We start from the raw sequence: 13,396 nt of genomic DNA on the forward strand, positions 1-13,396 counted from the left end.
TTCCTACCCCTCGCGGTTTTAAATAAATGAATGACAAGTATGTTTACCTGTTTTCCTCGAACCCCTCATGGGTAATAGAGCTTCAGATGTTGAGCGTTCCACGGTTTTAACTCGGGTTTTCCATCTGGCCTGAGTAATCGATAAGCTCCCTCACCCGCTTTAGACACGATTGTGTATGGTCCTCCTCACTTTGCCGCTAATTTACCGCCCTTTTTGTCACGTTCCCAATCGGCTAGATATTTCAACACTAACTGTCCCGGTTGAAACTCTCTTGGTCGAACTCGTTTGTTGTATTCTCGTTGTAGTCTCCTTTGGTAGTTCTCCATTTTTTGTAACGCCATCTCCCTTGTTTCCTCCAAATCATCGAGCTTGGCCAATATTAGATCTGTCGATATGTTTCGCCTCCAGGCTTCGGTTGGTAGTATTGCTTCAGTTGGTAGTATCACTTCAGTTCCATAGGTCAACATGAAAGGTGATAGCCCAGTTGCTTACCTTCGAGTAGTTCGATAGGCCCATAAGACGTTGTAGAGTTCTTCGCACCAATCACCATATTCCCCATCCAATTTTTTCTTTATGTTGTCGGCGATGATTTTGTTTGTGATCTCGGCCTTCCCATTGCTTTGAGGATATATGGGGGTAACCTTGCTTTTTATGATGTCGTAGGTGTTAAATAGTAGATCGACGTTCTCCCCCTGGAGCTGTTTTCCATTATCCGAGACGATGGCCGCCGGTACTCCGAAACAACATATGATGTGATCCCAAATGAACCTGAAGACGTCCTTATCACGGATATGCCTTAATGGTGCCGCCTCCACCCATTTAGTGAAGTAATCCGTTGCTACGATCAAGTATTTTCTCTGCCCCGATCCCACATGTAGTGGTCCCACGATATCGATCCCCTACTTGGCGAAGGGCCAAGGGCTTACCACCGAGTTTAGAGTTACTGATGGCGCATGTATCTTCTTACCAAACCCTTGGCATTCTTCACAAGCTTGTGCCATTTTTTTTTGCATCACCATTCGTATACGTCCAAAAGTATCCCATTTTTTTTGCTTTTGCTGACAGACTTCGTCCCGAGATGTGATTTCCGGCTGCTCCATAGTGTAGTTCATTCAAGATTGTCTGGCCTTCCTCCTTGCATAAGCATCTTAAGAGTGGTCCCAGGTACGATTTTCTGTATAGAATTTCATCCCTCAGTTCATAAGCGGCCAATTTTCTTTTATCTTGTTGATCTCGAGTGGTCCCTTGGGTAACTCGCCAGTCTCCAAGTACGAATGAATCGACTTTCTCCAATCTCCGTCCCGATACCTATCGGCCGTGTTGACATCCACGTCGATGTGCACCTCGGGCGTCTCTGGTACGGATGGGGTGAGGAGTCTCATGACACGAATACCCTCCACACTTGGGTCCGTGAGCTGGGATGCAATGTATGACAATGCGTCCGAGTGTCGATTGTCTTTTCCGCATATGTGGCGAAATTTGATGCTGGGGATCTGGTCGATGTAGAATTGGGCGAGCTCCCAGTACTTTTGCAAATTCGGGTCGTGGATGGCGTATTTTCCCGTAATTTGTCGGATCACCAACTACGAGTCACTAGTTAATCTTACATCTTGTAGTCCCATCTCAACGATTAGCCTCAGGGAGTGAATCGCTGCTTCATACTCGGTGACGTTGTTTGTTGCCTTGAATTCCAATCTAAATGAATGGAGTATTTTTCATCCTTCGGCGTGGTAAAGACTATTCCAAGTCCCGATCCACCTTTGTTCGACGCTCCATCGACGAATACTTCCCAACGTGTTGGGCTACTTGCTTCAAGTAAGTCGGCCGGATCTTCCCGATCTTTCTCCATTCCCGGTATATCTTCGACCTCATCTTCGTCGATTTCCTAATTATTCCCGATTCTTGTAACTTCTTTAACTCCTTCTCGACGGTTGTCTGTAATTCTGGTGCGGCTCGCCTCATCTTTTGTTGGACCGGTTTGAAGCTTCGGTCGATCTTTAAATAGTAACAGCATACCTCCGGGTCTATGCCCTCCATATCGTGCACGTTCCATGCGAACGCGTCCATGTTCTCCTTTAGCACCACCACGAGCTGGTTTACTTGCTCGTCTGATAGTAACGACCCGATCCTCACTATCCTTGGTTCTTCTACAGTTCCAAAATTAATCTCCCGAGTAGGTTCTACGGCCGAGAAGTTTTATTTTGGTTCCTTCATCGGTGCCGTCTCCTTTAATTGCTATGAAGGTTCTCTTCCTTGTGTTTCGTATTCCATGGCTGCCTGCGAAATAAATTTTTCCAAGTTCTCTGCCGCTTTGGCTTCTTTAGCCTTGTTCTTCTCTCTCCTTTGTCGTGCTCTCCGCTCCTCATTTATTTGGGCATCGACCTGCATGCAGTGTCGGGGTGCCTGTGAATCGCCTACGACCTCGGCTATTCCCTTGTACGTTGGAAATCGTAGCCTTTGATGATAAGATGAGGCCACTCCTTTGGTTCCAGCGATCCACGGTCTCCCGATAATAGCTTCATAGGGCGAGGCGACATCGACCACACAGAATGTAGTCAATGTGTCTAGGTAACCACCTCCATCCGATACCCTTAGAGTTACTTCGCCCTTTGGGATGGTTTCGGTCCCATTAAATCCGTAGATACGATATGTTGATGGGACGAGTATATCATCTGATAACTCCATCCTCTTGAACGTATCGTAGAAGAGTACTTCGACTGAGCTCCCACTATCTACCAGTATCCTTCTTACCCCCCATTCCTCAATCAACAGGGTGATGACCAAGGGATCACTGTGACCTGGCCGTTCTTTGGGACATCCTGGGCCAAGAAAAAGATAGGTTGCACCATCCAAGGTTCCATCGGCAAAGTCTTTGCTACACTGAAAATTTTCTTCCCGTTGTGGTCCCTCTTGTGGATTCTAGACATGATCCCATGGTTCAGATTGTACTCTTGAGTAGCTGAACGCGAAATTGTGTTGACAAACTGAGTGGATATGTCGATTCGTACCTGATGGACGGGTGCATCGGGCGTAGCGGTTGCCTGGGCTGGGTGTCAGACGAATTGTATCAGGTAACCATCTCGAATAAGGTGTTGCACGATGTCTTTTACTTATCGACAGTTATTTGTAGAGTGGCCTCGATACTGATGATAATGGCAATATTTCGGATGATCCTTGGTCTCCTCGAACTGTATCCCTCTTGATGCTGGGTATATGATGTCATTCCTTTTTTCGACCTCTTTGAAGATTTCTTCTAGTGGAGCATTCAAAGGAGTGTATGTTCTCGCCTCGTGCCTCGGCCTCTTTCCTTTGGATACCCATTCCTTCTTCTCATTTCCTCGTGTAGGTGGGCTCGGTCTCTTCTCGGGTCGTCTTTGAACGTCGTCCGATGTCGACTTGGGTGCTGCGCTAGCCTCTTGCACTCCCCTATCCCTTGATTCCTCCTGAATTTCTTCTAGGGAGATGAAATGCTCTTTCATTTTCCGCATTTCTTTTAATGTCTGTGGTTTTTCAGTAAACATAGCTATCCAGATGGGGTCTGACCTTCCTAATGCGTTTTCGAACCCGAATGTCTGCTGGTCGACTGGTACTTTCCCAATTTCTGTGCACAATTTTCTCCATCGGTCGGTCAACGATCTGAGTGGTTCTCTAAACTGTCGGGCCAAGGTGAATAACCTGTTGACCCTGGGCCGAGGTCTGCTGTTGTGCATGTAAGTTTCGAGGAAGGCTTCGACTCGAGTCTCATAACTTTCGACTGTTCCTGGTGAGAGATTGTAGAACCACTTCCTTGCCTCGCCCTCCAGGATTGCCGGGAAGAATTTACACATTACCACATCATGGTTCTTCCATTGGATTAGGGACATAGTGTACATCTTCAAATGCTCGACTGCGTCTCCCGTACCGTCGAACCTAGATGGAAATGTGGGGAGCGTGCACTTGGGTGGGAAGACCCTTAGTTCTAGCTCTTGGGTGAAAGGGGTCCTCTCGGCCTCGCTTATGACCTCGGATAGCTTATGTTCTTCGCCTCTTCCTGACAGCTTCCTTATCTTTTCTTCTAACTACCTTAGCTTGGCTTCGGTTGCATTGTCGTCCCTTGTGTCTCTCTGTTGATGATTCCTCTCGCGCCCTTCGTCTTCTGTTGATGAATCCTCGGGTAGACCGTATCCTCGGATAGGTGGTATCGGGGGTTGTCCTGATCGGCCGGAATTGCTCGGTCCTGCCGTTGGTGGCACTCTTCCATCTCGGCCTTGGTGATCCGATGTCCGTCGGCTGGAAGACCCTCTCGACCTCGACCTCAAGTTCCGTAGCTTAGTTCTCAAACTCTAAAGCTAGGTTCCTCTGCTGAAGATCCCTTAAAGCCGCCTCTTTCCTTATTTGACTTTCTAGAATTGCGAGTAGTGTTGGATCCGTACTCTCATGGCTAGAGTGACCATTTGGATGGCCTAAATGAGGAGGGGGTGGCGTCGTCATCATTGGTAGTGTAGGTGGTACTGTAGGGGGTATCTGAGTCGATGCTGCTGGATCGACTCTGATAGTTGTTTCTCGTCCTAACTGTACTCGCCTAAGTCGTTCTTGCTCTCGTCCGAGGGCTTCTTGATACTCAGCTTGTCGCCTGGTGTTTCGTCTCTGAGCATGCAGAATTAGCGCCTCTTCATCATCTTCTGTGTCTGATGCGGAAAGTCCATCTATTTGATCATCCCTCCTCTGAGTTGAGACGATTCACTCCATAGGCGAGTGGTCATCGTCTCATCCTAGATCGATCTCCTCGTCCACAGTCGGCATACCCCTTGCAGCTGCTCATGATTCCTCAGGCGGTGGATGCCCATCACTTCCCTGCCTCGGCCCCGTTACGCCTCCTTGCATGCTACTTCCGGTGATCATGCGGTTCCTCAGAGTTCTCCCCATCCTTGTCGTGCTAGCCATCGGACACAATATGTTGTAAGTCCAAGAGTCGTCCCTACCTACGTCAGCAGAAACACACAACACCTTACTTTGACCTGTTTTTGAAAAGTTTCTCTAGTACGTACGGTTTTAAAGGAAAAAGGTGACTGACACCAAAACTGAGCTTCAAAAGTACGATTCCCTTTACTCTATCATGCTGACCTCACCAGTCTCCCCTGTTTTGACTCTAAGTGTTTCTTTTAGACGGGTATCATGCTACGTCGCTTTCAAGGTTGCACAACGTCGCTTTCAGTACCACGACTCTGCATTAACTACAATTTTTCCTACATTCCCTAGACTTCAAATCATTAACTCCTAGTTATTTGCGAGTAAAAGATCCAAATTCGTACTTTTTATGAGGTCAGCACACCATGTTAAAATTTGGATCAAAACTTATGAACTTCCTTGAACTACACAGGGATGTCTTCCCTGAATTCCTTGGGTTCTTTCGCCGGCGAGTGATAATCTCGCCGTGTTATTGTTTTGGCATTTTCACAAGGCAACATGGAACCTCAAGCAACTTCAACCACACATCGAAGATGTTATTTGGGAGTTTTTAGAGGTATTCTGTTGTTGAACTCATTATGACGAAAACTAAGATTGAAATACGAAGATAAGTGCGAAAACTAATACGAAAACGAAGATTGAAACATGAAAACAGACTCGCCTCCAATCACGGCTAGTCGATTTGTTATCAGGATCCTTCCCTGGCCTCGACCAAACGCTAACAACGTTATTTGGGAGTTCTTGAAGGATTTCCTATCAACTCGACTGCTCGGAATTGACCCAACTGAAAATACTTGCTAACGACACGACTTCAACAATGAAAACTAAACCATATCAACAAACTTCAAAACTAAACAAACATAAACAGATCTCACCAAACAGAGTTCATCCCATAACATCAACTAACACACGAAGTGTTCTTAGGAGCTTTTGGATCATGTTGGCACACGCATCCAAGGTATCCGGAGGAATTTTGACGTTCCCCTTAGTCGGCGCCAGAATGTAGTGGCATAAAACCATACACTACATCCAATGGTGTATAAGATGAATTAAAACTAAGTAAAGATGCAAAAACAAACATAGACACAAAGATATACGTTGTTCGGTATGATTACCTACGTCCACGGGGTGAAAGGATGAATGTTATTATTTATTTTCTTTGATTACAAGGTGTTCTCTCCTTCTCAAATGGTGCAACTCTCAAACTCTCAAATGTAGTGTCTTGTTTCTCTCTCTTTTTAACCTCTCTCTCTCTCGACCAGCCCTTGTATTTATAGGCCAAGGTCGGAATACAACAGAATTACAGTGTTGGTCACATTACATCGGTTTAGTTGTTCCATATCAGACCTGTGTTGGCGCTCGCACATCTTTCTGGTATGGCCGATAGAGTCTTGGTCTTTGATAGTTCTTCACCCGAGGCCGAGTCCTGATCGTCTGGTTGACACGATGTCTCCCTTCTTTCTTCTCGTCCATTTGTTTGACCAGATTCCTTTGTCTGACCAAGTGATTTCTGATGGTCCGCACGAATTGTCAGAGGATAAGGGTCACGTCACATCCGACAACTGTAAGGCCATCACGTCCGACCCACGTGACACCTCGCTCTTTGCGCTATTTGGTTCTATCATGTGCTTCGCCGCTCTTTCTTCTTCAATGTATCATAGCTTAGGATCTTGCCACCCAACCCTGTGAATTATTTACACCTACACATCTCTTCTTCACTGCTTAGTTATTGAGCCAATTTCTCGACAAGCCAACACATAGCTCAGTTCACCAATTTCCTCTTCGTAACAATCCACCGTATTTGGGTAAAACCCAATCACATGACCGCAGCCATAATCACATGAAGCACATCGTCTCCCCATTCATGGATCGCAGAACTATATTGATTAATCCCGGTCCATCTAGCCACCAATTTGAGGGAACAAAATCCAAGCCAAACCCCAGATTCGATTACTGTTATAAGACGCAAATTAAACACCACCAACTCCTTGATTTCACCTCCAATTTCATCGATGTATCGCTGTCGTACGTCATACTAGCATGACCACCAAACATTGAACCCATCTGCTGTTGTTGGAGACGTGAGTCTTGAGAGAAAGTAATGGATTTCATTTCATTTTGAGATTAAGGTCTTCTGTCCGAAGATAAGAATCAATTTCCTTGTTGTGCAACTAGGGAGTATGAACTCCTTTAGCCAAAACCACTAACATAGGCCTGAAGTTTGACGATCAGGTGCACTATCTTTTGACTGCTTACTTAGTTTCCTCCCAAGAACTGGCTAATGGTCAGGGCATCGACTGTAACATTGGTGAACTTTGTCGCAAATGCCATTTAACTTCATTTTGATCGTATATTCTTTCGAAAGACCGAGTTCGCCTGTATTTTCTACAAAAGCACTAAAATAGAGTCATTAGCCAAAGTATCAATTCCTAACTAATATAAATATGGGTATAAAATGTAACACTTACGTTCTTATCTAAACACGTTCAAGACCTTACAAGTCTGTGTTTGTAGCGATCTGACTCTATGGACAGAGGTGTTATCTCTATTAACGTACCACCAGTCTTCGATGAATCTAATTACTTATAGTGGAAAATTGCTATGCGAGCTTTTCTTCAAGCACATGATTTTCAATCATGGGTTTATGTTGTTAATGGATATGATGCTCCCGTTGTGGCAGTTGGAGATGTAAACGTTCCCAAGAATATTGGTGAATACAGTCCTGCCGAGATACTTGCTGCAAAGAAAAACTTCAACGGTTTGAATGTCATCATACATGCCATTACCCCAAATCTTCAGCACCATGTGTCTAATTGCACTAGGTCTAAAGATGCTTGGGATATCTCAGAAACTGTATTTGAAGGTAACTCCAGTGAAAAGGAATATAGGCTTCAAAACCTTAATTTCGATTGGGAGAATCTTCGTATGGAAGATGAAGATACATTTGAAGAGTTTAATCATAAAGTGTCTGAAATTGTTAATGCATCTTTTGCATTGGGTAAGACTATTCCTAAAAAGGACATTGTGATGAAAATTCTCAGATCGCTGCCGTATAGATACGAGTCTAAAAAGCATGCCATTGTTGAGGGAAATAACCTTGATAATCTTTCCAGAAATACATTGGTTGGAAATCTAAAGATCTTTGATCATGAGAATACATCCAAAATCGGAAAGGATGTTGCCTTTAAAGCACAAAAGAACACTAAATTACTTGATAAGAGTAAAAGTTTTTATGTTTCTGAGGATGATCAGTCTGAGAATGATTTTTCGGATGAATATCTTGACAAATAAGTGTCCTTGATCACAAGACAGTTTAGGGATCTTCTATTGAAGAGAAGTAAACGGTTTTCAAGAGACAAACCTCGGTCATCAGATAAACCTCACAATCGCGTTCCTCCTAAAAATAGGGATGCTGACGAGGCTGATGACGAGGATATGCCACAGTGATTTAAGTGTAAAGGTTTTGGTCATTTTGCAAACGAGTGCCAAAATCGTAGAAAATACACTGGGAACAAAGGTCTTGCTGTAACACTTGATGAGATGTTTGAGAGCTATGATTCTGATGAAGACAAGAAATCAAGTGTCGGTCTTCTATGTGAAAACATTGATTTTGATAATTGTAGCAATACATATATCAATCTTGATGGTTTCGGTGAAGATGAAAAGCCAATCAAGCTGGAAGACTCAATTGACCCATCATTTGAAAACTCCGTCTGTAATGTTTAAGGATCTACCTTGTGTTTAGCTGCAGTTGCACAACAGATGCCTGATTATTATCCAAGATTGACGTGCTCGTTCTTTTCTCAGAAGGGTCATGAACTATCAAGATGTTACAAGTACAAACATCAATTGAGGCAAGCCAACAAACTTCAACAAAGAGCAAATGAGTTAGCAAGGAAGCTTAAACTTGCTTAGAATACAGATGAGGTATGTAGAATTTTATCTTCGTCTAAGAAGTTAGTTTCCAAAGACAAAACAAGACCATTTGAGAAGAAGGCATGGTCAAATCGTTTTGATAGACATAAGTCAGAGGATTCCTCTCATGAGGAAAATGATGGACAAATCGTTGTTCACCACAACATAAATTAATTGTGTTGATTGGTAAATCTTGTCTCATGTGCCTGATCAAAAGAGACAAGGTTGTGAATGCACAGGCTTTAGGAAAAGTTTTCTTAGGTTTATTCTTTTCTGTCTTTCAAATAAAACAAAGGGTTATTTTCGATAATTCTACTCTTTATAGGGTTTAGATTTGGACGTCCAAGAACCTGTTTAAAGGTTGCGAACCTTACATTCCTTTTTCGTCTCTGATATCCTTTATATCTTAAGACTGCTTGTTGAGGTTGTGAATTCCACTCACAAAAATTAGTTGTTTATAACTGTTCTCTAAAGCATCATGTTGTTGGATGGAAAGGGTGTCAACATGATTGTTAAGCCATCAATCAAGGAAAAATAGATATCTCCAGTAACTCCATCCTTGAAAAGAAAAATGAGGAATACAAGAAATCCAAGGGCTGTCCCTTCTAACTCTCAGAAGTTTACTGATGTTCTTGAAGAGTTGAAGGAAGACAAGGGCTGTCCCTTCGTGATATTAAGTTTTGTGTTTTAAGATCTTTGGAAATTCAGAAATCCCTGGTTCGACATCACCAACCAAGACGTTTTGTTGATATTAACTCCTATTTTCACGAACCTTATGTACCAATGGCTGTTGACGACAAGGAGTTCGGGAATTGAAAAAGTGGGGGTCTAACAACACCACCCAATATTTCGCTTAGCAATTTGTATGGACAAACTCGAATATACTTTCAAGATAATCAACAAGATCAATCAATTAAAAGTATATCAACGATTTTATATCTCTCTCTTGATTTGATTTACTCAAGCAGACCCTGCGAGCTCTAATCAAATACAAGGAATAACTTGGACAGTACCAAAGACCAATGTCCAAGGATCAATCAACAACCAAAGGTCGTATTTCCAATTGATTGATTCAAACGCACAACCTGTATTATTTAAATTATATAAACAAATATAATGCGGAAATAGAAATAACACAGACACCAGAATTTTGTTAACGAGGAAACCGCAAATGCAGAAAAACCAGGGGACCTAGTCCAGATTGAATCCAAAATGTATTAAGCCGCTAAAGACACTAGCCTACTCCAAGCTAACTTCAGACTGGACTATAGTTGAACCCCAATCAGTCTCCCACTGATCCAAGGTACAGTTGTACTCCCTACGCCTCTGATCCCAGCAGGATACTGTATACTTGATTCCCTTAGCTGATCTCACCCACAACTAAGAGTTGCTACGACCCAAAATCGCAGGCTTTAACAATAAATAAATCTGTCTCACACAGACAAGTCTATCAAAGGATCAATCTGTCTCCCACAGAAAAACCCTAAAGTTTTTGTTCCGTATTTTGATAATAATCAAGGAGAACATGAACCAATTGATAATCCGGTCTTATATTCCCGAAGAACAGCCTAGATTAAATAATCACCTCACAACAATCTTAATCGTATGGTAGCGAAACAAGATGTTGCGGAATCACAAACGATGATACGAAGATGTTTGTGATTACTTTTTATATCTTGCCTATCGGAGAAATCAAACAATCTCAAGCCAATCAATATGATTGTACTGTTACGATAGAAGATGCAAGATCAGATCACACAACTACGATTAAAGTAGTATCGGTCTGGCTTCATAATCCCAATGAAGTCTTTAAGTCGTTAACCTGGTTTTAGAAGAAGAAAACCTAAGGTTAAAGGAGAAACGACTCTAGTACGCAAACTAGTATCACACGTAAGGTGTGGGGATTAATTTTGCACAATACTTGATATCTCCTTTATATAGCCTTTCAAATCGGGGTTTTGCCTTAGTTACAAAGAAATCAATATTCACCGTTAGATGAAAACCTGATTTAGATTTAAGATAATATTTCTCAACCGTTAGATCGAAAACTTAGCTTGTCATACACAAATGACTGTACGCTTCTAGGTTTGTTAACCTGTAGATGGTGGATTTTCGACAAAGGGTAGAATTGTAAAACTGTACTCCATATTCGGAAATCGGATGAGTATTGAGGCTCATGTCTCTCATTAAAGCATGAAAGTTCATGCCATGAATCTCTGACTGAGAAGGCTGTCTCTCAGAGTATGTGTAGATGTGTAGTCTCTCAGTTGAGGCCACGACACATCTCATGAATACTGAGCAATTTCAGTAATTACTCCGGATCCGACAATCAGATGAGTATCGAGACTCATGTCTCTAAGCATGAAAGCTCATGTCATAACCTCTGATGGAGAAAGTCTCTCAGAGGAGATGAAGATGTGTAGTCTCCCAACTGAGACCACGACACATCTCATACTGTATAGAATCGAAAGATTGGGCGGCTCCTAGACAGCATGCATGCTAGTATAGAGCGACAACGTCTTCGGGATGCAACCAAGTTTTCCCCGACTATACAAGAGTAATATGACACTCCAGCAAGTTCATATTGCTCAATCCTCAGATGATTAATGCTCCTAGACAGGAAGCCCTTCTAGTATAGAGCCATCAATTAATTATCTTAAATCATCTGAATATCCAGCAATATTCTACGAGCCATCAATTAATTGTCTGAATATCCAGCAATATTCTACGATTCTTCGTTATATTTTGTCACTTCAATTTGTGGTTCTTCCCAGTAGAATTCCACGGGTTAGTGATAAATATTCAATGAAACAGGCATCTGAGCATTGAATAAGCCCTGACAAAAATGGTGCAAGTGTAATTAGCAGATAATGCACAGACCATCATTTTGAATGCACGAACGAGCATTTCTAAAATATGAACGAACGAAGAAAAACCTATGCAAAATAGGAAGGAAAAATAATAATAAAAAAATATCAAGCAGAAGCGCCAGGGGACTAGGCTCACCAGCCGGCCAGTCATGTCATGACTAGTCCCGCGCCTAATTTTATATTTTATCATATTTTTTACTATTTTCCCGATCTCATGAAAATCCTCTCGTTCGAGCAAATTTCATTTATTTCAAAGAAATTATCTAAATCACATGATTTTATCAAAAATAATAAAATTAGGGAAAGGTGTCGCGGGACCGAGCACCAGCCGGCCATGTCTTGTCCGTGGCCGGTCCCACACCTTACGTCTCCATTATTTTATTATTTCTCTCAAATTATGAAAATTCCTTGATTTTATGAATTTTCCTAAAATCATGAAAATTACCTAATTTCATGTATTTTTTATCTAAATCACATGATTTTATCAAAAATAATAAAATTAGGGAAAGGTGTCATGGGACCGCCGGCCGGCCGGTCATGCCTTGGCCGTGGCCGGTCCAACACCTCACATCCCATTATTTTATTATTTCTTCTCAAATTATGAAAATTCCTTGATTTTTTAAATTTTCCCTAAAATTACCTAATTTCAAGTATTTTCTCTAAAATCATATAAAATATTAAAAAAATAAGGAAAACTTGTGGGACCGGGTTCTAGCTGTCCGGCCATGCCCTAGCCGGTCCCATACGCCCTTTATTTTATTATTATTTGGTGTTTTTGTTCCCGATTTCATGAAAACTCCCTGATTTCAACAAAATATCTTGGTTTTCAACAAATCCCTTTGATTTTATGAAAATTATCTAAAATCATCAAAACTTAGTAAAATTGGGAAGACTGGTGGGATCCGCGCCCATTGGCCCGCCGACCATGCCGTGGCCATTGCCGATCCCACATTCTGATTCCCTATTTTATATTTATTAATTTGTGTCTCTCATCTCATGGAAGTTCCCTAATTTCGCCAAACTCTCCAGTTTCATGGAATTTCCCTTAAATCAGAGAAAAATACATAAAATTACATAAAACTGGGAAAAGCATGTGGGACCGCGTGTCAGCCGGCTGGCCATGCCCTAGCCGTGGCCGGTCCCACAACTTGTAATTCCTTGTTTTATTTATTATTTTTATCATCTCATGTATTTTTTCCCAGTTTCAGCAAAACCATGGATTTTGCATATTTTCTCCAAATGTTGCTCAAACGCGCACCAGAAAATATCAAAATTCTCAGGACTAAAGCGCGGACATCATGGTGACACGGGCACATCCCCTTGACCGACCAAGGTGAACCTGAGGCCTGCAAACAGCTGGTACCGCATGTTTTAATGAGTTTAACCTAATTTGGTTAGTTGCTCATATTAGGTTCAAACTCTTTCCAAACAATTAGAAGTTCGCTCAAACGACCATCTATTGGTCCCACGGCCACCAAGAGCCGGTCCCATGACCTCTTGGCCGGTCCCACATCAAGTCTACATCAAGTTTTATTATTTGTTGCTCACACGAGCGTTATTTTAATAAATGATTAAACCGACATTTAATCATTATTTTACCAACTGGTCCTCAAGAGACTTTGGTATTTTTTACTCATTCGAGCATCTGGGCGTTATACGGTGAA

The 13,396-nt window shown here is 42.2% G+C and overlaps 1 protein-coding gene across 1 annotated transcript; it reads right to left on the reverse strand.

Moving 5' to 3' along the window:
• Positions 1–3,110: 3,110 nt before the first annotated feature.
• On the reverse strand, positions 3,111–3,827 carry LOC113359004. Its single transcript, XM_026602704.1, has one exon. It carries the CDS (start codon positions 3,825–3,827, stop codon positions 3,111–3,113), a length of 717 nt encoding a protein of 238 aa, XP_026458489.1.
• Between the last annotated feature and the right edge of the window lie 9,569 nt (positions 3,828–13,396).

The sequence above is a fragment of the Papaver somniferum genome, chromosome 3 (genome assembly GCF_003573695.1).
Source record: "Papaver somniferum cultivar HN1 chromosome 3, ASM357369v1, whole genome shotgun sequence".
NCBI lineage: Eukaryota > Viridiplantae > Streptophyta > Magnoliopsida > Ranunculales > Papaveraceae > Papaver > Papaver somniferum.

Coding starts and splice junctions, on each gene's coding strand:
- LOC113359004 (XM_026602704.1), bottom strand. CDS start 3,827: ATGTGTAAATTCTTCCCGGCAATCCTGGAGGGCGAGGCAAGGAAGTGG.